General features: G+C 36.3%; 1 protein-coding gene across 1 annotated transcript in view; it reads left to right on the forward strand.

Annotated features, from left to right (window-relative positions):
• Nucleotides 1-325: 325 nt before the first annotated feature.
• The window catches only part of ft (cadherin-related tumor suppressor fat), a 245,041-nt gene continuing 219,578 nt past the window's right edge, over nt 326-25,788 (forward strand). Inside the window, exon 1 of the mRNA XM_065363479.1 lies at nt 326-6,227. Within this exon, the coding sequence (XP_065219551.1) occupies nt 969-6,227 (5,259 nt within the window). The 5' untranslated portion in view covers nt 326-968. The remainder of the gene's footprint in view (nt 6,228-25,788) is intronic.

Consider the following 25,788-nt stretch of genomic DNA (forward strand, 5'->3'; position numbering starts at 1 on the left):
GTAGGTACCTACATTGTACAATAATTAATAACTGTTAGAGAAGAGAGGACTAGGAGACCTTCCACAGTTGAAACATTTTATTCGTTATAACATACGAGTATAATAGGTATGTATTTTAATGGCAAACTAACTCAGCTATGCTCTTTTTACATAGATAAAAAAAACAAAAAAAGGAAGGAAGAACATCGCTGATTCCGTACTACCTCGAAATAATATTTTTCTGACGAAAATTACTATACGTAATCCTATTTCTTGCATTACAGTCTCCAGCGTTCTAATACTTTGGAGAAGAAAAAAAAGGATAGAGAATGCGTTGTCCGCCATCTTGAATAGTTGTTCAACTTAGGCCCATCTATTTGCGGGCTGTAAAATCTGCCGCCGGCCGAGCATCAACCGATGGAGTGGTCGCGCATAAGTGAAGTGATTGTACTATGGGTGAAAGGGCGAAAGGGAACTCTGGAAGAATGTTTAGTTAACGTTTTGTGTTAAAACTGGTCTTGGGTAGGTATTCTTCTTGTACACTGGCGTGTCGAGTGGTAGAAAAAGAGTACGGAACCAGTCTCTCTTCTCTATGTACTGCAGCTAAACATATTAGTGCACGTGTGTTGTTCGATGAGTCGCGAACGCGAAGGTTTCTTTCTGTGTGTAAAATCTATACGTATATACGACGGCGACAAACGTGATTTTTTTTCTCTACCTATTATCGTGATGAAATTCGCCGAAATGTTTTACTTTAGTTGCTAAATCGATAATGCGATGATTTTATTTAATTACGATAGCGTAATTTGTTTCGGTTATTCGGCGTTTTACGAGTTTCAATCTAGTTCGGTTGTTCGGTTAACGAATACGAGCATCGAATGTTGTTCTCAGTGCAGTGTCGATCGATGAAGAGTTAATCGTTTGATGTATTTGTTTTAGTTTTTTTTTTTTTTTAGATCATGTCGTATTGAAGATCGTTCGTATTCGCGATGGTGTTCGTGAACAGGTGCGCGTTAATGTGTTTAACGGCCCAGTGCCTGATTTTAATCGCTGCCCAAGGCCCGGGCCCTGGTGCTAAGAAGAGATCCCCGAATTCGGACGGATTCTCCACTCAGATGCAAAGCAGAGCTGTCGACACGCGAGTACAGTTGGAAATATTGGAAGGACAACCTAGAGGTAGTGTCGTCGGCTCGATACCAATCAAATCCGGATTCACGTACAGATTCAACGAATCTCCCAAAGAATTCACGCTGAATGAGACCAGCGGCGAGATTCGAACTACCGTCATACTGGATCGCGAGAGCTTAAAAAACGATAGATTCGATTTGGTCGTTTTATCTAGTCAGCCAACGTATCCGATCGAAGTACGGGTGCTGGTCATAGACGTGAATGATAACGCTCCCGAGTTCCCCGAACCTTCGATTTCGGTACTGTTTTCAGAAAACGCAGCCTCCGGTACGAAGCTTTTACTCGATACAGCTACCGATCGAGATATAGGTATTAATCGAGTTACAGATGATTACCAGATCGTCTCCGGTAACACGAACGATAAGTTTAGGCTCGAAGTGACCCATAATCCGTCCGGTGACACTTCCTATCTGTACTTGAAAACAACCGATAAACTCGATCGAGAAGTAGTCGCGTTCTATCAATTGAATATTTCGGCTCGAGATGGCGGCGTACCTACTCACTTCGGGTATCTACAAGTCAACGTTACCATACTGGATGTGAACGATAATCCGCCGATATTCGCCATCAGCGATTATAGCGCCCCGTTAAACGAAAGCTCACCGGTTGGTACCAAAGTCCTCAGGGTGCTGGCTACCGACGACGATGACGGCGATAACGCCAAGATTAGTTACTATTTGGCCGAATCGGAACGTAGATTTTCAGTAGATGCCGATACAGGAGATATCTACACAGCCGAGGTGCTCGATTGTCCGCATCAAAATTGCCCCCAAATGCAGCACGCTAAACGTGACAAAAGCTGTCCGAAAAGCTGCGTTTTCACCGTCTACGCCAGAGATCACGGATCACCTCAGCAAGACGGACGAGCTTACGTTACGGTCAACTTGCTGGACGCGAATGATCACGATCCTGTGATCAAATTCAGCTATTTTCCATCCACAGCTCCTTACGCAACGGTTGACGAAAACGCTGCAAATGGTTCGGTCGTAGCTGCTGTCTCTGTAGTCGATCCGGACGATGGTCTGAATGGAGAAACCGTGGTGGCGATCAAAGCTGGGAACGAATTGCATCATTTTCGAATGGAATCCGGTCAGAGTTTCGATCTGATTCGAGTCAATGGTGTGCTAGATCGAGAACACATCAATAAATACAATTTAACTGTCGTAGCTTCGGATAAAGGTACGCCGGCCAGGACGGTAACGTCATTTCTGATCATCTACGTAAACGACGTCAACGATCACGAACCGGTGTTCGAAAAAAGCGAATATTCGGCCGTACTCAACGAACTGGCTCCGGTCGGTAGCTACGTAGCTAGTATCGCAGCCACCGACGAAGATAGCGGAGTAAACGCGTTGATTTATTACAGCATCGTCTCCGGTAACGAATTCCGTTGGTTTAACATGGATCCGGAGACCGGACTGATTACCACTAGAGCTGAACTCGATCGAGAGAAATCCGGCACAGTCGAATTGAAGATCTCAGCTCGAGACAGAGGTCCGAATCCAAAATGGGCTTATACCCAACTGAAAGTAAGCATTTTAGACGAAAACGACGAAAAACCTACCTTCGCTCAAGATACAGTTAACATCACAGTCAGCGAAGATATCGCCGAAAGCTCACCCTTAACAACTATCTCAGCTGTAGATCACGATCAAGGTACGAACGGCAGCGTTATCTATTCACTGCACCCGGACACAGCGGCTAAATACCCTTCAACGTTCAGCATGCAATCGCTTAGCGGCCAGCTAATGGTGACTAAAAAGCTAGACAGAGAAACCATAGCCGCGTATCAGATCAAAGTAGTGGCTAAAGATCAAGGCTCTCCGGCGCAATCTTCGACCGCTACTGTTTTTCTAACATTGTCGGATGCCAACGATAACGCACCGGTTTTCTATCCGATCTGGTATTTCGCTCGCGTTAACGATACAACCGCTCCTGGTACGGCCATCTTGACCGTATACGCCATCGACGCCGATCTCAACGATAAAATTTCGTACAAAATTGAAAACGTGGATGAAGCCCCGTTCTACATAAACGAACTAACAGGCACCGTTTACCTGAAATCTCCGCTCAATGGAGGCAAACGAGGCGAAAATTCGTTCAAATTGACCATCAGCGCTGCCGACAAAGAGGGTAAAAAATCCACTGCGAACGCGATAGTCGAAATATTCCGAAATAATAACAATAACGACGACGAGTTGGCTTTCGAGAACGATAATTACGTTTTTCAAACCCGCGAAGATGACGGATTACGAGAAGAGTACGTCGAACGAGAGTTAGGAAAGGTGAAAATCAAATCGAGGAATTTCAATTACGACGATATTCAGTTTTTCATCGTCTCCGGCGATCCCAAGCACATGTTTGAAATCGGCGAACGCAGCGGAGTGATCAGAACGAGCGGTAAAATCGATCGAGAACACCAATCCACCTATAGTTTGACAGTGGTTGCTAAAATGTCGACAGCTTTGACCAAAACTCGAATCAATATCACCGTACTGGACTTGAACGATAATAAACCTCAGTTCGCTAACGAAAAAGATCAAGTTAACGTGGCCGAAAATACAGCTGTAGGACAGGAGGTTTTTCTAGTCCGAGCTAAAGATAAAGATTCTGGATTGAATAGTCGTATTACCTACAGTATGGCTTCGGATTCGGACCAGTTTCGTATCGCTTCCGATTCGGGAGTTATTTATCTAAACAAACCGCTGAAAGTTGTCCCCGGTACGGTTCTCAATGCTGATATCAAAGCCACCGATTCCGGTACGCCGGCGTTATGGGCCAAACACACGGTTTCGGTGACGGTAACCGATGTCAACGATCATACTCCTATATTCGAAAAACAATCCTACGAGATCTCTTTACCGGAATCTGTCACTGTGAACGAACGGTTCATTCCTGTGGTTGCCTACGATGAAGATTCCGGTCTGAATGGAGCCCTGCAGTATAATCTGGTCACCGGTAATAAAGATGGAAAATTCGGTATATTTCCTGACGGATACGTGTACGTGAAAAAGAAGTTGGATCGAGAAGAAAAAGATTACTATTGCTTGACGATCGAAGTGAAAGATTCAGGCACACCGGAGCGTAGCTCGAACGTGCCATTAATCGTACACGTTATCGACGAGAACGACAACAAACCCGAATTTGTCAACACCAGTTTCAACTTCCAAGTGAAAGAAAACGAACCCGTAGATACGTTCGTAGGTAAAATAAACGCTCTAGATAAAGACGTAGGCAGGAATGCCGAATTGACGTTCGCCTTGCTCGGTAAACAGACCGATTTCATCGTGGATCCGAAAAATGGGTTTATTCGTACGGCTCGTACGTTCGATCGCGAACTCCTCGTGCAGTCGACTGGGCAGAATTTCGTCACACTGGAAGCAACTGTCAGCGATAACGGTATCCCTAGACTTCACGATAAAGTCAAGATCAATATTTTCATCACCGATGTGAACGATAACGCTCCTCAGTTCCTCAGATTACCGTATAAAGTCTCTATCTCCGAAAGCTCGCCTCTAGGTACCCAAATCCTCAGGGTATTCACCTCAGACGCCGACGAAGGACTGAATCGAGACGTTTACTACTCCCTGGTAGCAGGCAACGAAGAACGAAAATTCGTCATCGATAAAGCTACCGGCCAAATAACCGTCTCTAAACTTCTAGATCGTGAGAAAACCTCGCATTACGAGCTCACAGTAACCGCTTACGATGCCGGAGCTCGAAGCTTAAGCTCGAATACAACTATCAGCGTTGAAATCACAGACGAAAACGATAACCCTCCCGTATTCCAGAACGTTATAGCTCCAGTATCGATCCTCGAAAACGCACCGATCAACAGTAAATTATACGAATTCTCAGCCACCGATCTCGACTCAGGAGTAAATAGCGAAATATTCTTCTCGATCGGATCCGGCAACAGGAGAGAATCTTTTCAAATCGATCCCCTCACCGGAGTGTTGTATTTACGAAAGAAATTAGATTACGAAGACGTCACCTCGTACGTGTTAAACATTACAGCCTACGATGGAGGTAATCCTCGTCTATCTACAACCCTTCTATTCACCGTCACCGTCGAGGATTGTAACGATAACCCGCCCGCGTTTCCCAGCACCGCTATCGTTAGACAGATCAGAGAAAATATACCCATCAATACTCCTATCGTCACGGTCACCGCAGAAGATCCAGATTCCGGATTAAATGGTAAAATTATATACTCGATCGTGAAACAAGAACCGGCCGAAAACTCGACCACGTTTCATTTTCAAATCAACCCCAAAACCGGAGTCATCCATACGCAGCTGCCAATCGATCGCGAAACAGTCGATACGTTTCGATTAACTGTTCGCGCCACCGATCAAGCTCCTCGCGAGCTCGATCGCCTATTCGCTGAGAAAATGGTCACCGTGATTGTCGAAGATGTTAACGATAACGCTCCCAGCTTCGTATCGATGAACGCCGCTATCCTAAGAGCAAACGCTCCTGATACGTTGATCATGAACGTTCTAGCCAAAGATCCAGATTCCGGTACCAACGGTATGGTTACGTACGATATATCCGGACTGAATACAGACCTATTCCAAATTCAACGCAATACCGGAGCGTTAATACTTAGAAAACACTTACCCGAAATTAAACCTAAATACCAAATATCGATTAAAGCTACCGACGAAGCTGTACAATCCGATAGAAGATCCAGCGATCAGTACGTAACGATTATTACACCGAGTTCGAAAAACGACGAACTCCGTCTAACCCAACACCTCAAAGGCGATGTTTACGAAAACGAGCCCATCGGTACCAATATTCTAACTGTTAATGTCGAACCACCTTCCAACGATATCGAATACTATATCACAAATATCACCGGAACAGGCACAACAACAACAACAGCAACATCAACAAGTACGACGATCGAAAATCGAATTTTCGATATAGATCCCAAGCTCGGAATTTTATCAACAGCTGTGATCTTAGATAGAGAATCTGGATCGAATTCGTACGAAGTTGAAGTCTTCGCCATAGTCACCAATACCCACATACCTATTACTGGAGTAACTAAGGTGAGTTGTTCGTTTTTATTACGCTTGTGGTTTGGTTCTCGTAGACTTATATCTGTATAAGAGTTTCTACTATACCTATACGACGATGTTAATTTAACCAGAAATAAGTTCCCAACTCGAAGATGGGAAAAACTAGGTACCTTGATGTGGAGTTGAGTCGAGTTTAATGTAATCAATCCTTCCACGCCCTCGAATCCGTCAACTTACTTACCCCAAATCTGGAACGAAATTATCAAACCATCTCGACGATTAAAAAATACACCTCTCGGGAATACGCGGTGTATACCTAGATGTACGAATATCGTCGTGGTTCAGTTTTATGTATACGATGAGTAATATACAGCCTAGTCGAGAATTTTTCGTCTTCTATTTTAAATCAGGAATGAAATAAGTATGTATTCGTACGTGAAGAATGATTGGAGGAAGAAGAGAGTGTAAAAAATTTATACGCTCTATTTACGTGTTTTTTAGTCTTGTTGTATTCAGTCATCCCCCCCTCCCCCATCAATTAGGGACCGAAAAACTTGACTTGGTGAAAATTTAATCGTACGTAGGTAATCGAAAACTTCCATTATTTTTGGCTTGGTTTTGCTGTCACAGAGTATTTCTGAATTTTTGAAGTCGTATCGGTTTTTTGAAATTATTTTGACTCCCTTTTCCCGTCCCCTAGCTCTTGTAAAAATCGCGATTTTTTTAAGCTTCTATGCAGGTAGTTACTGTAAATCTGGAAAATATTCAGAAAAAAGTTTTGGCGCTGCCAAGTCACTATTTATCATTTTGGGAACATTTTATCTGAAATTGATGGTTCTTTTTTTCGCTTCAACCTGTTTTTATTTTTTATTTTTTTTTAATATCTCAAGAACAAAAATCATTCCAGAAAATTTTTTTTCATTGTTTTTTTTGAAGAATATTTATTTTCTTGAATGAAGGAATTTGAATTACATTTTAAGGACGAGAAACTTTCAATTCAGCAGTTTTGTTTCTCTTCAATTTTTTTCTGATAAGGAATAGGATTTTTTAGATACCTTTACTTTTTACTTATCGCAAAAAAATATATTTTTTGGAGAAAATTTAGGGTTTAAAAAAAAAATTATGAAAACCAAAATTTTATACAGTAAAATCGAGTTTCCTTTATTTTGTAGAAAATGTCTCAAATTGAACCATCCTAAAAAAAAAATGTATCTTGCCTTCTTAATGATAAGTATAAGTCATATAGTTTTCTTTTTTTGGTATCTTAGATTATGGACCACCCTGTCTCGTTTTTCGGAAATTTCTCAAAATCTTTGAAAAAATGAAGTAAAAAACTCGATGAATTGAGGACGGAATTTTTGTTTTTTTTCTCAATTTTGAAAGTTGAACGAGGCAGTCGAGCTGAGGCTGGAACAATAAATTGAGAAGTTGGTCTTTTTATCACATTCCTGTGGCATTTAACGTAACTAAATTGTACCAAATTTTTAAATAGAAATGCGACTGATTATTGAAAATGAAAAAGTTTATGAAAATGGAATGTGTGTATTGAAAAAAGTTCAAAATTTGAATTTTTCGGTGCTAATAATTATATTTGAAACTTATAATACTTACTTGACAGTAGATTAGAGGTATTTCAAGTATTGCAATTTTCCTCGAATCATTGTACAAATTTAGTGATGTATTAAAATGCATAAAAACTCTAATTTAGAAGATTTTTTGACAAATTTTTTGAAGAAATTGTAGGAGGACGTTTTTAAAATTCAAGGCAATGATTACCTTCAAGTTTTAGGTACCATTGAAATTTTCACCAGTCGATTTGGAAAATTTTTTTCAGCCAATGTTTTCATCCAAAAAAATTGGTGCTGTTCTGAACTGTTTGGCTTTTTTTTCAGTTAATTTTTTCATTCAAAAAAATATCTATTCGTTCTTTTTTTTCGAAAAAAGCTAAATGATATATTTTTCTAAATTGTTGTTTTTCGCTCATTTTTTTAAAATTCGGAATTATATTTGTAATTTTTTTCCAACAGATTTCTCTATCCAAAAAGGGATCGCCTGTAACATTTTTTTTTTTTTTGAAAAATGCAAAATTATTTTTTTTCAAAATTGTCGTTTCTCGTGCTTTTTCAAAAAGAAAAATCGGAATTAAATTCATGAGGAGTTGAAAAGTTCGTTTATGGTTGGAAAAAATCTAGGCAGTTGAATTAGAAAATTTTTCTCCAACAGATTTCTCTATCCAAAAAAAGATCTATTTTGTTTTCGTTTTTTTTTTTTTTTTTTTTTTTTTGCAAAAAAAGCAAAATAGTATTTTTTATTAAATACGTCTTTTTTTAATTTTTTAAAAACATTTGGAATTTTATTCATGTGAATTTATTCATTGTTTTTAATAGTCCTAAAAAAATGTTATTCATCATCAAATTCGTTCAAAATTTTCAAAAAAAAAAAAAAAAAATGAATGAATGAATGAATGAAATTTTGTTTAATCTTACATTATTGAAAAATACATTCTCAATGTCCACATTCAATATTGTTAATTTTTTTTTTTTTTTGAAAGACGAATACCTTGAGAATTGTGTGTTTTTTCAAATCATTTCATGCGAATGTCAGGAAATTTCGAAATATCAACCTCCAAATCAGAGAATTCCGGAAATAAAATCCTCGTAAACTGATTATTTTGCTTAATTTGAAAAAAAAATATCTTGGAAAAAAATTGAGAAGTATCAAATAAATTGAAAATTTTGTTCGAAAAGCTAGCATCGAAAGTTCAAACATTTTTTCAACCTTGGAAATAGTGTGTTTTTTCAAATCATTTTTTGCGAATGTCAGGGAATCATTTCAAAATATCAACGTCCAAATCAGAGAATTCCGGAAATGAAATCCTCATAAACTGATCATTTTGCTTAATTTGAAAAAAAAATGTCTTGGAAAAAAATCGAGAAATATTAAACAAATTGAAAATTTTGTTCAAGAAGCATCAAAAGTTGAAACATTTTTTCAAATTATAACAGTTATCACGTTCGAAAACTTTTTTTAAAAACACCAAGTAAGAAATCTGAAAAATATTCCAAAAAATTTGGTTTTGCTTCACTTGAACTACCGCCCCTTTATTTTTTCGAACTAACTTATCGAAAAATACGAGAAAATATTCTTCACCCTCCCTCCCCCCCACTCAAAAAATCTGCGAAATGTTTTTCGAGAGTGGAAGGTATAGTTTTCACATTTTTTATTGCAAACAAGTTGCTTTTGTGAATTACCGATGATATTATTTGTCGCTCACGAAGTTTGAAAAATCCTCCTTTTCTCCCTTCGTGATAAGTTGATATTTTAAAGACCTGAAAATCTGAAGAAAATCCGTCTAAGAGACCGAGAAAAGTCGCAGAGAATCATTTTTTTTGAAAAAAAGGGCTCTCTGATTTACTCAAATCGAGGAATGATGATGAATTGAATCAAGGTTTTGGAGGGGGAGGTAAATCTGACAGAATCATACTCTCGAGGTATTGTAAAATTGAAAATTCAGTCATCCTCTCCTTCTCCATTGGAAGGCCCCACATGGTTGAAAGAAATGGAAGTCCCTTGGCCAAAGGCAATGAATTTACAATTTGAATCCGAACCTGAACCTGAACCAGAACCAGTACTTATCTCGAATAATAAGGTACAGCTGTAATTCAGCCTCTGTTTAAAATTGATTGTACTCAATTTAAAACCCTCAACTATCTACTTGATGCAACGTTAAGCTATATGAAAAATGTCAATTCGAATAATATTGTTCAGAAAACCGAAGAAGCTTTCAACCAGTGGATTATATATATCCAAAACAAAAATTATCCTGATATTTCTCAACCTAATGCACTTGGTTTAAAACGTGATTCTCAAAATATTATACGTTGTTGTGGACCCTTAGTTGAATCATGTCTCGATGATAATGCAAAGTTTCCAATACTTCTACCTGAGAAAGAATTCTTCATTTGTTTACTAATTGAAAAAATTCATATTGATAACTATCATGTCGGCGTTTTGCATACTCTCTCTGAATTGAAAAAAAATTTCTGGATTCCGAAAGGCAGATCGACTGTGTACTACGTTCTAAAAAAATGTGCTAACTGCAAATACTACGATGGTGGTCCTTATAAATATCCGGCAATTCCTCCGTTACCTGAATTTTATGTAAATCAAAGCAGTCCATTTTCCTGTTGTGGCATTGACACATTTGGTCCTTTATACGTCAGTTTAACTCAGTCCAGAAAAAAGTATTTATTAGTATTTTTGTTTGTATGATAACACGTGCGATTCATTTACAACTTTTAGAGAATATGACAACTCAAGAATTCCTACTCGCTTTTTGTAATTTTATAGCGTTACACACAATTCCAAAATTTGTGATAAGTGATAACTCAACGCAATTTAAAATAACTAAATCAGCTTTTGAAAATCTTTGGAAACAAATAATTTCTGATGATGATGTATTAGATTTTTGTAAAAATAATTCGATAGAATGGAAACTATTGCCTGAATATGCCCTGTGGCATGTCGGTTTTTATGAAAGGTTAATAGGTATAGTGAAAATGTCGCTAAAGAAAACAATTTTTAATTGTATAATAACAGAAAATCAATTAAGAACCGTGTTGTACAAAGTAATTTCTGTAATTAATTTGCGTCCTATCGTTTACGTCTGTGAAAATGATAGTAATGTATTAACACCTAATGATTTGATGAATACTAAATTCGATTTTATTCCGAATAGGTATTGATAATGTTAAAAATATTAAACGCGATGTAATCACAAATTTATGGGAAAGATCTAATGATATTATTAATCAATTTTGGAACGTTTGGAAATTTCAATATTTAACTAGTCTTTGTGAATGTAATATTAGTATAAAACAAAAGAAAAATGTAGTAGATTTAGTTCCTAAAGTAGGAGATATCATATTAATTGAAGGTGATGAAAAATTTTGTCCTAGAGGAGAGTGGAAAGTTGGTAAAGTAATTTAATGTTAATGTTAGCTCGGAAGGTAATATCAGGTTGGCAATTGTTGAAACTAAAAATTCTAAACTTACCCGTCCCATTAACAAATTGTATCCCTTAGAAACATCATAATTTTTCTCGTTTACTTATTATTTTAAATTTAAAATTTCGTTTTTCGTCGGGAGTGTCGCGGATTCGCGATTATAATTATTTGGCTATGTTTTCGTTGTATTTAAAATTTGTTAATTTAGTTATATTTGGCTATGAGGTCCGTTATCTGAAGTAATCCAAAGAATTTGTTATTGTTGTTATTGCAAAATAAATAGAGTTACGAAAAGGTTCGTTTTTGAAGCGATTAGAAATTAATCGCCCTATTTGTTATATCCTTTTTCGTTACCCCTCCCCGGGATCTAATCCATTTATTAATTTATTTAATTTCTACATTAGAAAACTTTTCTTTCGTATACCATCTCTTCGGTAATATTCGCTATACTCTCAAACCTTCGATACGGTTTTCATTCGTAGCAGAAAAAAATAAACAAACTCACTCGTGAAATGTCCGTAAACGAGAACGAAGCTAAAAAGAAACCACCTTCTTCAGCAGCATGAACGATCGAACCACTGATAGACGAAAAAATTACGCACATCTAATTGAAAAAGTGTTGTAAAAATTAGTGCTCGTGTTTGAAGTACCTTATAGACACGTTATCTCGCGAGTAGATTTTTCGCATGTTCTTCAAGTTGCATGTTTTGCAAACACGTCCATAATCCAAAGTATAGAACAGTGGTGCGTGTTTGCAAGAAATACACGCGTATTTTTATATGTATTATACTTCTCTTTTATACATATAATATGCGCGCCACAACAATTCGCTCTTTTTATTCATTCGCTATAGGAAAATTCTTCTCTCAAAGGAATGCGAACTCGAGATGAGACAGAAAGACTGCATGAGTCGACTCTTGAAAAAAAAAAAAAAATGGGGGGCAAGCTGAATAAAAAAAAAGCTAGTAAATCTTCATTCATAATACGAGAGCAGGTGCTGTCGCGTAATTAGCAGCATAATTCGCAATATATTTTGGTACTCATTGGGTATACAGAGCATTGAAAGGGTTAGCTGTACAATTGATGAAGGCGACGTCGTCGGAGGAGTACCTAGGTTTTTTTCATCATCTTTCCTATTCAGATGAAGCAAAGGAAGGATACGTGTGTAATTGGTTGGCTCGTAGTACATGTAGACATTATATAGCAGCGGGAACCGGTGTATAAGGATAGGTTCACTGAAAAAGACAGGCTCCCTAATAATCATTAGATCTACGTATACGCGCGGTGTTAAATTCTTTTTAAAAGATGGGTTTTAATTTGGTTCGGATAGAACGAGATTCTTTTCGTATGATGTGGTCAAATAGTTTTCAGTCGAGATGAAGGCTTCGTATTGCGTAATTTTTATATTCCTAGGTATACGAGTATAAGAAGATGAGAGAAAAAAAAAAGGTATATAAAATAGGGGAAAAGTGTACCTGAGCGAAAGATAATCGCGGAGGTTCGACTGTGGCATTTTTTTAGCGCGAAATTTATATTCTCGGTGTTAGATTTTGGTCTGTGGTACCGTTATCGTAGTAAATATTCCAGCAAATTTCTCATCTTTTGGCTCGCAATATCGTGCTAATTGATACGTAATGTTATTTTTATAAGGGAGAAAGAGAATGCTCGAGTAGGGTAATTAAGCGACTGGAGTCTGGAATTCATCTCACATCACGTGAGTATAGACAGAGATGAAAATCTACAAAATATTAACTCCGATATTGACATAACTGTAGCACGACGACTATGTTATCAGACTGCGAATAAACGGCGGTTATTACGGATCAAAGTTGAAAATTTTATGACTTTGGGTTTAAACCGAGTGGTCGCCGTCGTTTACTTATACCTATATTTTATTACGTTGTAAAACACGGTTTGAAAATTTTACTCTGAGTGATTTGGATTCGGCTACAAGTATAAGGCGGTGTGGCCTGTGGCCTGTGGGAGATACGCGGATACGGTCGGTGGCCGGGACCGGAACGAAGATCGAGTGATAGAAAAAAACCTAAACGGTTCCGGTTTAACTGCAGCTGCGGACTGTGGATAACGGTGTTAGCGATAATCTTTGATCGGTGATTTGCCGACTTTGGCGTTCAAAATACCTACTAATAGTATAGATGCGAATATGGCAATATAGATGGCTTTGGCTATGGCTATGGCTGGGTATTAGAGAGTGATACGTGCGGCATGCTGCGGCAGGACGAGAACGTGTATTGGACGCGGCACGCCGTATTTGACATAGGTCATGTGCGATATGATGCTATTGCTATAAGTTGGTATGCGAGTATGTCAAATTTGCTACACGTAACCCACGCCCAGGAAGCTTTAATGAAAGGTTATTACCAGATGATCGTATGAGTTAACGCGTGGAAAAAATTACTCGATAAATGATTCGTGACCGAGTGACGTAGGAGGGGATTTTGGCGCTGGGCTGGATTCATTGGACTGTGCTAGTAAGCAGAGGATTCTAATGTGCTAATTTTTTGGGTAATTTTTCTTACGAGTATGTAGAATTTTGAAATGAATTGCTGTTATGAAGTTCTACGGTTTGTTAGTGCTGGATTTCGGACGATTGAAGGGTTAGAAGCGATCGATTCCGAATTTATGGATGTGAAGTGGAAAATGATCTGGGGTTGGATTTTTTTCAAGGCTCTTGTTTTTAGCCAAATTTTTGTAAAAAAAGGGCTATTTGCGGTAGGCCAGTCATTTTATATTTTATATAGAAGTTTCACCGAAACTTGAATTTTTACATTTTATGACCTGGAACCGGTTCTAATCGATCAAATAAAGTCAAACTTGGGGAATGGGGTTCTTTCGGGGGCTAAAATTGACCCCTGCAGTTTGGAGGGTCAAAGTTGAAAATTACAGAAAGGTCATTTTTTTGGACAAGCATAACTTGCCCCCAAATTGATGAAAATAGTCCAAATTCATACCATTGGTGAGTAATGCAATTGTGAACAACATATCCAAATTTCAGATTCCTAGGTCATCCCCACCCAATGTAAGGTGGAAAAACGCGATTTTGATTCTATTTTGACCCCTAATCACTATTAAAATTGACCTAGGGAGCCCCAATGTCCAGAATACAATGAAATGGTGCCACTTGAGTGCCTTTTGCAGGGTTCAACCTTCCAACCTCATGTGACCCCTCTCCAGGGTCAAAACAGTGGATTTTTGCGTGTTTTTTGACATTTAGCCAAACCTACAGCCCCTCCAAATTGACCTAGAGGGTCCAAATTTTTACAGTACATTGGGAGGATATACCCGAAGTGCCTTTTGCAGGTTTCAACCTTCCAACCCCATTTTACCCCTCTCCAGGGCCAAAAAAGTAGATTTTTTCGTCCATTTTACATGTTTTTTGAAAATGTCGACTTTTAGCCAAGCCTACAGCCCCTCCAAATTGACCCCGCGCCCCGCGATTTGTCCTCGGAGTCAGTCGTCCTGTGCACATGCTAAAAGAACACTTCAGGTTTTAGGAAGAAAAACCCATACACGAAAGTGGCGTTGCAGCGAAGCTTTAAATACATAGGTAATGTTTAATAACAGTCATTGTGTCACCATTTAATTTGAATAATGTTTTCAATTGAAAAGCATATCCACTCTCTAAATTTGAAACAGTCAATTTCACTGCTTAGCAGTCACGACATTTTGCCTTTTTAAAGCAGTAGTTTTTTTTACTGCCAGTGAAGAAAAACTACTGCTTTAAAAAGGCAAAATGTCGTGACTGCTAAGCAGTGAAATTGACTGTTTCAAATTTAGGGAGCATCGGCTTTGAAAAGCCTACAATGTTTCTGGTACAAAAATTTGGCTCTTACGTAGCGGCAGACTGCTACGACTTTTTCTTTTTGAATCCATTCTTCTCTCTATTGAGAAAATCTTCTACTCTGCATCGGAGAAATGCTGAAAAATATTCGTATTCGCACCTTTTTGGTAAATTTTGTACCATCTTTCTCGTCCCTGAAATTCGCAAATCCTTTGTTGAGATCTTGACGTCGTATTTACCTTATTCATAAATTTTAATGGATATTTTCAAAACAAAGCCTCCTAGAAAAAAATAATTTTAATTCATTTAGTGGGAAATTTTGTTTTCTACAATTTTGTTTCTCCAGTTTTGATGGAATTTTTAACTTCGAATTTTCACGATTTTAGTTTTGCTTTAAATTACGGTTATTTTTTTGCCTTAATTTTGACTGTTTTTTTTAGCAGTTTTTTATCACTGATCTGGTGCTTTAAAAAAACTAGTCGTTTTTTTGTTCATATTTTCGTGGAATTGTGAACTTTTTTCTTTCAAAAGTTATGATTTCCTTTGAATTTTGATTATTTTTCTAGGGAGGGAGGGAAGTTTCTAATGAGTTTGTTTTTTTACTTTCATCTTTTGTGATGGATTTTTTTTTCTTCAGAATCTTGATATCTTTCATTCGTTGATCCCTCTCTGCTTTCTCTTTACCTCTCAGTTATGAGGAAGGTCCTGGGAATTTCCTCTCTCTTTGAACAATTTTTTTTCAAGTTCAAATTATCTTTTTCTTTTGAATCGTCTTGAGTTTTGCTCGAAATTTTTTGATGATTTTTCTCAAAATGTTTTTGCTTTTTTTCTGAATTCATTACTTTTAGTTTTAATTATCGCGAGTTCATCCCTACCATAATTTTATTTTGAGTTTTATCGATTCGTTTTTGTGACTACATTTTTTCCCTAATTTCGGCGAAACCTTTTTTCTTGAATTTTCATGATTTTTATGAAATTTCCTCCTGATTTTGTGCTTGGGGGTCTTTCTTAATTTTTTTCACGTTTCATTTTTCTCTCAATTTCAATAAGTTTGTTGCAATTTTTTTTCAACTTGTGTCAATTTTTGCCAAGTTTTGATGTCTTTTTCTCGCGAAATTTAGGATTTTTTTTCCCTTTCTGAAACACGGTACATTTTTTCACATTCGAATTTTTAAAATGATTTTCACAAATCACTATTTTCCCAAATTTGGACTATAAGCTCCCCTCCCTCGTTCCTTACCTTTGATTTTAATAAGTTTTCTGGTCTAAAATGATTCTTCTTATTTTACGAAATTTTTTACAATTATTGTTCATTCTTTCTCAACACTCGAATAATTTTTTTCATCGATTGCTCTCTCGTGTCAAAATTTTTGCAATTATTTTACAATTGATATTTTTGTGTTTAATTTTCTGAAATAATTTCGGATAAGATTCCTCCCTCTTCTTTCAATTTTGCAATTTTTTTTATTAGTTCGGCACGTTTTTTCGATTATGCTTCCAGAATCCAATATTTTTTCAAGCTTCTTTTTTGCTTTTTTGCGTATCTAGTTTACTTTCGAAATGTTGATAATGATCTGTTTTGAGCTTTTGCTAGTTATTTAATAATGGTTTTTGTTTGGATTTTGATGTTTTTTTTTCTGGTTATTTTTTCTAGATTTTTTGATTACTAAAGTTACTTTTTTTGAGAGAAATTTTACAATTCCTGTTTTTACTATTTTTGCTCCTTGCTTTTGTCCTGTTTTTTGCAAAAATTTCCAAAAAATCCTAAATTTTTGGAAAAATTCAAAAAAAATCTTGATTTTATGTCAAAATTGCAATAATATTCTACTTTTTATCAATATTGCAAAAAATTGTATTTTTTTGACGAAAAATTGTTAGACAAAAGAAAACTTTTTTTTTGACAAAACTGCAAAAAAGTTCTATTTTTAGGCTGAATTGTAAAAAAACCTCGAGTTTTGGTTTTAAAAAAAAACTTTCGTCCAATTTGCAAAAAATCTCGTCAACATTTTGATATTTTCGAAGAAAACTAGACAAAATTTTTCAAAAAATTCAAAATTCCGAAAAACAAAAAAAGTGAAAAAATGTTAAAATTCGACTGAAAAAATCGGATATCTGATTATTTATCAATTATCGTAATTCCAAAAACCGCTGAATAAATCTTAAATTCTTAAAAACTTCTGTTTTTTTATTTTTTGGAAAGATTTTTCTAGTTTTTTTTTTTTTTTTTGAAATGTAAAAATGTAGAATAAATAAATTTTGCCTCCTCTCCCCTTTTCTCCGCTTTCTCAGCCCCATCGAAACATTGATAAAAAATCAAATTTTCGAAGCTTTTGCCCTCTTTTCGTTCGGGCCTATTGGGTTTTCTTTTTCGAAGTTGAAATTAAATTTTAAAACCAAAAAAATCAAACTTCTCGCTTAAAAAAATTACATCAGCCTATAAATTTTCGTTTGCTTTCTCCTCCCCTCCCCCTCAAAACAAAACCTTCAATTTCGTCCATGGGCAACGCGAATGTAAAATTTACGTTGAATGGAAGAATGAGAATATAATCGAGATTAAAATTTAACATGACAGATCCAAATTACCTATGCAAAAACTCCGAATTTTATAAAAATTGAATAAAAAAATGCTTCAAGTCCAACATCAGTATTAATACGCGTTCTGCCCACTCGAACAATTTTTTCAAAGAAGAGCCGAACAACGAGGTGGAAATTTGACGAGAAATCTAATCACCTATAGGTCTTAGGTATTCAAATTGAATAATTTGTTGCATTTGCATCGTTCTATAATACTCTTGCATATTTTTCTAATTGAAAAAGGAAAAAAAAAAATCCGAGCTATAAAACGTATTCACCGTGTAGGAAAAATGACAAACGAGCAATTTTTCATCTCGAAAAATTGGTATCTAGTCGAAGCAAATGATCTTATAAGCTGCACCATACCACCAATATAAGCAAAGCCCTCGGTGTAAAAGCCATTAAAATGATTATACCGCATATGTAAACATTGGTTGGCATTGTCCGCCTCTTTTGACGCCATATATTACATTATATAGATTGACTTATACAATGTAATATATGCTGCAGCCTGCATATCGGTTAGCTTATAACCCACCGAATTCACCGATGTAGGTAGAAAACTGATAGCCGATTCGTCATCCGCTTTGAGGTGATAAATTGCAGACAAATTGTAGCTCTGTGTTTGCCATCCTTCGTATAATAAGACGATAAAATTCGAGATGTGATTAATTTGTAAAAAATGTACATATTTTGTATAATTTTTTCCACTTGGGACCGATCAGATCACAGGGTAATGGGTAAAGGTGCTCGAATGTACCACCTTGGGTGCAGTGAGAGATTCTTGTTCGAGAGGATGACCACTGCTGAGGTTGTGGTAGTACACTCTGCATGGTGTCATGTGCTCGGGACATGATTTTACTGATAAATCATTCGTATATAAAATTTTAGGTAGTTGAACGTATGGTACAGATAGGGTTAGAGAGAGGTATGCAGAGGTACTTATACGAGTAAGAACAACGTGTAGAATTTTAGATACGATAATGGAGTGTAAATATTAATGGCATTTAAAATATTGTAGGTAGTTATGATGGTGGTATGAGTAGTACAAGTGCTGGACAAATAGACTTATTGGTTAATGCGACGACGACCATGTACAATACAATGTACGAGTTACCTACTCGTGGTCCTGGTGGTGGATAATTTCGTGGTCTTCTTCTCGGTAGGTAGGTACAAGATGAAATTAGTAAACAGTTGAAAGCGATCGCGACTCGTGTGAAATTCGAGCTGCCTTAAAAATATTCTACGACGACGAGTCCATCGAGTACTTCTTATATATTTATGGCATCGCATCGGTTCCTATATACTCGTTTTGAGAATAAATACGAGTACGTATGTGTAGGTACCTGGTACTCTAGGAAACGATTTGTTTAATGGTGCAATTAGAAAAACCCCTCACACAGTTGCACAAACTGGTTGAGTAAAATAAAAACGTAGGTACCAGTCGTCATAATAATATTAAACCAAACCAATCAACTCATCGTCGTCGCCGGAACAATCGCAGCTAAAAAGCTCTTCACGATAGGACTAATAATGAACCTGAATAGGGAGCTGATTCAAAAAGACATCGAAGAATTTCATTCTGCTGGCAATTGTGCACTCTTTTCCTTTCTATGTACACCTAGACCTCTTCGATGAGTAATGTTGATTGGCTAGCCCGGGCCCCTGTGTAATTTCTGTATGTGTAGTCTCGTATTTCGCAGCTTTTTGTTCGCGATTCGCCGCTATTGTCTGGCATTCCGGTTAATTATTTCGCGAGTAGGTACGAAATGTTGCGGAAACTCACACACACACACATAGCCATAACTCTTACCCTCCCCCCTAAGGTATTGTGGAATCTAATGCAGACTATACTCCCATTTAGGTATACGTATTTTAATATGGTAATGTTTTGGCGTTTTCTTGAAAAAAAAAAAAAAAAAAAAAAAAAAGGTTTTTGATCTGTTGCTGTGCGCAAAACTCTGTTTTCAATGACAACATCCTATATTAAAAGATATACGTACACCTATTATTATATTGTCAAGAATGAAGTTTTATTGCCAACTAATTAATGATAATTGGGTGTAATTATACTGGCATATACGGGCTATAAGGAACTGCGAACCGAATCGTAAACTTGGGCAGTGTTTTTGTGCGATAATTTATCGATAGATCATGATTTACCTATAATTTTCAAATACGCGGTTAATGTTATTTCTCTGATTCGAATTGTATAGCTCGAAGCTAATTGACATTGTAGAAAAAGGATAGAAAATTGTTGATTTATTTGAAACGTGTCATGTCGCTTTCTATATGTTTTGTAATATTCATGCATCTTAAACGAATACGAAATTTTCAGATCCAATGCATGATAATTTCGGGTGCCCTCTCGTTATACGGAATTTTTTTTTTTTCAGTTGTGAAAATCTTTTCATTCGATTTGAATACCGAATTTTTATGCGAAAACCGAATAAATGAAGCATGCACTTCGGAGGGGGGGGAGTCAATTTGAATGAGAGCTTGAAAGATGACAAATATTTCGATGATTCAAAATATGTATTTCTACCAAATCTAAAAAATGAAAAAAGATGACCTTTTGCTTTTGATGACTTTTGGATTGCCACATTTTCACTTTTGGATGACCCTTTTTTAAAATTACGAATCTTTAAAATTCAACCCTGATGGACAATTTTTACTTGCTGGAAAATTGATGAAAAAATTCCATCGCGTTATAGTCCGGCATATGACAATAGGAGTATATGCACCCCCCCCCCCCCGCCGATCCTCCGGGACAACTTTTTTCTTAAAGGGGACATCCTAAGGAACATTTTAAGGCAAACTTGCCAAAAAAAAAGTTGGCCTTACTTACTACAAAATGGCGACCATTTTGATTGACAGGTCAGCCAAAAAGCAGATTTTGCGTTTTAACATAATAGGACTTGCACGAACTTTTTCAAACTTTACAAAGGTAGAACGAAAGATCATGCAAAAATTTATCACCTGTCAAAATTTCAAGTGCTAAAGTGCGTTTTTCGATTTTTGGTGAATTTTTGAAAATCGAGTTTAGGCCAAAAATGAGGGAAAAAATCAAAATTTTACCAAATTAACCAAGAAAGCTGAAATTTGGGATATACCCTATTTTTGACATGCCAAATCGATTGGAAACGGGTTTAACCCGTTTTGGGCAGTTCTGGAGCCTCCAGCAGATTTTTGAAAATCGAAATTGCCACAAAATTCCATCAAATTGGAATTATAAAGCTAAAATTTATTCTAAAACTAATTTCAATACGCTGCGAAATACTGCAGGTGAATTTCGAGTCATTTTGGATCCTCCAGCGACTTTTTGAAAATTCCTGAAGCCTCCAGCAGATTTTTGAAACTTTAAATTTTCACAAAGTTTCATCAAATAGAGATGGAAAGCTGAAATTTACTCTACAATCCAATTTTAACACCCTCTGAAAACGACTTCTGGTGGATTTCAAGTCATTTTAGAGCCTCCAACGACTTTTTTGAACATTACTGGAGCCGCCAGTAGATTTTTGAAACTTGAAATTTCCCCAAAATTTTATCAAACCAAGATGGAGAGTCGAAATTCATTCTGCAAACTAATTTCAATACCCTACGAAGTTGACTGCTGGTGAATTTCAAGTCGTTTTGGAGCCTCCAGCAACTTTTTGAAAGGTTATATGACGTTTTTTTGGAAAATTGAAAATTTCCTAGAAGTAGCTGGAAGCTTCAAAACCATTTGAAACCACCATGTAGTCTGTGAAGTAAATTTCAGCTTGCCAACTCCATTTGATAAATTAATGTTGGAGAAATTTCAAGTTTCAAAAATGTACTGGAGGCTCCAGTAATTTTCAAAAAAGTCGCTGGAGGCCCTAAAATGACTTGAACCCACCTGAAGTAGTCTTCAGAGAGTGTTAAAATTGAAGTGTAGAGTAAATTTCAGCTTTCCATCTCCATTTGATAAAATTTTGTGAAAATTTAAAGTTTCAAAAATCTGCTGGAGGCTCCAGAACTGCTCAAAACGGGTTGAAACCGTTTCCAATCGATTTGGCATGCCGAAAATGGAGTATATCCCAAATTTCAGCTTTCTTGGTCAATTTGGTAAAATTTTGATTTTTTCCCTCATTTTTGGCCTAAATTCGATTTTCAAAAATTCACCAAAAATCGAAAAACGCACTTAAGCACTTGAAATTTTGACAGGTGATAAATTTTTGCATGATCTTTCGATTTACTTTTGTAAAGTTTGAAAAAGTTCGTGCAAGTCCTATATTAAAACGCAAAATCTGCGATTTCGGCTGACCTGTCAATCAAAATGGCCGCCAATTTGTAAGTAGGGCCAACTTTTTTTTGGCAAGTTTGCTTTAAAATGTTCCTTAGGATGTCCCCTTTAAGAAAAAAGTTGTCCCGGAGGATCGGCGGGGGGGTGCAATTACTCCTATTGTCATATGCCGGACTAATAGGATTTTTCTCAATTTCAGAGTTGATGACACGATTCCGTATCTCTGAAATTTTGTAAATTTTTGGTGACTTTCAAGTGGCGTCTATAATAATTTTACAGTTTTTATTATGCTCCATATGACTTTTTTCACGATTTTATTTCATTTCAGTTCAATATCTGATACATTTTTTTGTAATTTTTTACAATTTTTTTCCAACTGAGCATATTTGCGACATTTTTCTCAATTTTTTTTTGTCAATTTTTAGCCAATACAAATTTTTATACAATTTTCGCAAAATGTTGTCAATTTTTAGTAATTGGGAGATCAATTTAACGATAATTCTTGCCACAGTTCCTGCATTTTTGACAAATTAAAGTAGTAATTTTTTTGATTGCATTTTTCTAATCTAATAAAGAGGAGAAGATTTTTATTTGTAATTTTGGATTTGTGAGTATAGCCTTCCACCCTTGATTGTCCTGTTTTATTCATTTTTGATCTACTTTTTGCTGATGTATCCTGCTTTTGCCCAATTTTTTATAGGTAAAATTGTCATAAACATCCTAAAATTTTAGAAAAATACAATTATTATGTCAAGATTCCAAAAATATTCTGCTTTATGTCAAAACTGCCGAAAATTGTGTTCATTGACAAAACTACAAAAAAGTTCTATTTTGTGGCTGAATTGTAAAAAATTGCTAACCTACTCGTAATTTGTTTGCTAAAATTGCAAATCCAATGGAAACTCCCAACTTTAGGTAAATTTTTTTAAAAAATTGATTTTTTTGTGAAATTTGCAAAAACAAAGTTCAAATTTTTATAAAGCTTCATTTAGAAATCTCTCGTTTTGAAAAAAATTGCAAAAACATTCCAAAAACTGAGCTGATTAAATCTTAAATTCTTTGTTGAAATTGCAGAAAATTCTAATTTATTGACAATGTTGCAAAAATATTCCATTTCGTTAACAATGTTGCCGATAAATTCCTCAAGTTTTCATTGATTTTTTATAAGCTGTGAGGAAGGGACGGAAGGGGGAAAGGTCTTGAAAATTTGTAATTTTAGATTTGTGAACAGCCTTGCTTGGCCTGTTTTATCTATTTTTGTTCCACTTTTTGCTTATGTATCCTGGCTTTGTCAAGTTTTTTTTTGCCAAAATTGCCGAAAGGTCGTAAATTTTTGTGTCAAAATTGCTAAAATATTCTAATTTTTGTAAAAATTGCAAAACATTTTTTTTTTTTGACAACAGTAAAATTGTTGAACAAAAAAAACGTTCATTTGGCAAAACTGCAAAAAAAATTATTTTTTTGACTGAATTGAAAAATATTGCTGACATGATTTTTTTGCTTATATTGCAAGTAAATCCTTCATTTAAAAATCCCTGATTTTGAAAAAATTGCAAAAACTTGGTTTTTTGGTCAAAATGATACATTTTTTTCTTTTTTGGCAAAATTTTGGAGACGTTGCATTTTATGGGGATCTCTTCGTTGAAAAAAATTGCTTTCTCATAAAGCAAACAATTTTCTGAATTTATCCTCATGAATTGGAAGTATTCCATGAAAACGAGACAGTATCGCAATATTCATCTAAATTATCACCTCGATGTCCACTGCAGAGAACTGTTCGAGGCTAAACTCCCAGACGAAAATATAATACCAACTAAAAAACCCACTCACGTTCACGTACTCGCGAAATTGTATCATAGACGCTGGAAGAGCATTCCTGTCGAACAATCACACCATCACAATTCAATCACAACTGCTCGCTAATTACCACACCGCAGACTATAGACTAATTAACATTTTCTTCCACATACAATACAGACGCAAAGTTCACAATCAACGTGGCGCCACATATTAAATAAAATTCGAAAAAAAGGAAGAAAAATGTTCAATCATTCACCCAATATCGTCTCGCTATTAAAACTTGATTAGTGTAAACAATCGTAATATTATGCAGATCAATGTGATCAAAATCAAATCAAACTGAACTCTCATTTGAAGGGGTAACTTTCCACATTAGCAGAACTGATTCCAAATGTATACAGTGAAGGATCGATTGCCTCATCATCTCCAAAGTCGTCTAGAATATCGGAATCCGAGAAAGCTTCAGTTTCCAGCAGTCTCGGGTCTCCACGTACTACAAAATATAGGCTGCGGATCGCGGATGGGATGGGAGACGACCAAGGTACCTATAAACCCGAGCACCGCGAACACCGCGTAGAGAGAAGAGAGCAGACCGAACGTTAACCTAGGTTTAAAAACATTCCTTCTGGTATACATGGACGACATATACGTAACAAACACACACACATAGGCCAGTTTTAAAAACATGTTTTTAGTTAGATTTTACACCCGATTTCTTTTACTTTAGCTTGCCGTTCGCCACGGCGCACCATTAAACAACAGTACACTTTGTTATCTGCTGCATAAAATCGTATCTGTATGGCGTTTGTTTTGCCTGTACCTTTTTTTTCCAATTCAAGGTTCGAATAGGTAAGTAATTTCATACCTGGCAATGTGTGAACTGCAGTAAGAGCTGAATTTACCCGAACACATTGGGCGCAGTTTGGGTCTTAATTTGCATCGGAGAGGTTTTTTTTTTCATAGCTCGATTTTTAGCCAGCGATCATCTTTCTTTTAACGGTCCGACTCTCCGGTCTGCGCGGTACAGGTGGGCTCGGCCATCGAGTACATACTATTAAAATTAATTACGCTCGTTTGAAGAAAATTGAATCGTGAAATTAATTTACATTACAAATCGTGTGGTACGATGCGATACGACGATGGATTTTTGGGGTATTCGATTCGCGTTTTATTCGTCGTGATGAGAGTCGCGAGTCGCACAGATGGTCGATGCGAGATGGTCTTTCACTGTATGGCTAATATGGTCACAAAGAGAAATTCATATTGTGGGAGTATTGGTTTAGGAACAAATTTTGGTATCGAGTTCAGAAGAAAGTTGGATACCTTAACTTAGGGTATGCTTTTTGCAGGGATGTTTTTCTCTTGATGAACTTTTATTTATGTAGAACTGTAAAAATGAAAATATTTTCAGAACTAATATTAAATTCATGGAAAATTAGCTTTGCCATAAAGGAAAGAGCAAGACTCAGAGCTTATTTGGGCACCCCCATCTCCGTTGCAGATGCACTTTGAGAATTGCGGTTGACGCCACTTTTCATATCTCATTGAGAAGTGTCATTCCACGTCAATTCAACCAAGAAATGGTGGGGGGGGGGGTCGGCGATTTTTTTAAAATTTTTCCTGTGGAAAGACATTCTGAAGGGATGACCAATGGCGTAAATCGAAGCTCTCTAGCCCTTTTTTAAAGGCTGCTAGGGGGTGTCAAAGTTTTCAGTGAACTTGAAATATTTGTATCATCCATTTCAGCAAAGGATTAATCGATAACCGCGATACCTACTAAAATGGAACTTTTTCCCATAGTTGGGGGTTTTGAAAGACTTTTCGGTGATATCATAAAAATCAGTGTTGCCACTTTTTTCGTACGAAAAATTAGCTCGAAATGTTTCAAAACGTTGTTTTTATATCGTCCCAACTCTCAAAAATTCTGAAAAAAATATATTATGAACGACTTTTCATGCTTAACAACATATTAAAAAATTGGGATGGCATTATGTTGTAAAGTTGATTTAAAAAAATTTAAAGTTTGCGAAAAAAATGCTATTTTTTGATTTAAAACATGAAAAAAAGTTTTTACTGGTGAAGTTGACTCATTTGACTCCTATTCTTACGTAACCGTTGAAAAAGTTGAAAAAACCCCTTCACTCG

Source organism: Planococcus citri, chromosome 4 (genome assembly GCF_950023065.1).
Source record: "Planococcus citri chromosome 4, ihPlaCitr1.1, whole genome shotgun sequence".
NCBI classification, from domain to species: domain Eukaryota; kingdom Metazoa; phylum Arthropoda; class Insecta; order Hemiptera; family Pseudococcidae; genus Planococcus; species Planococcus citri.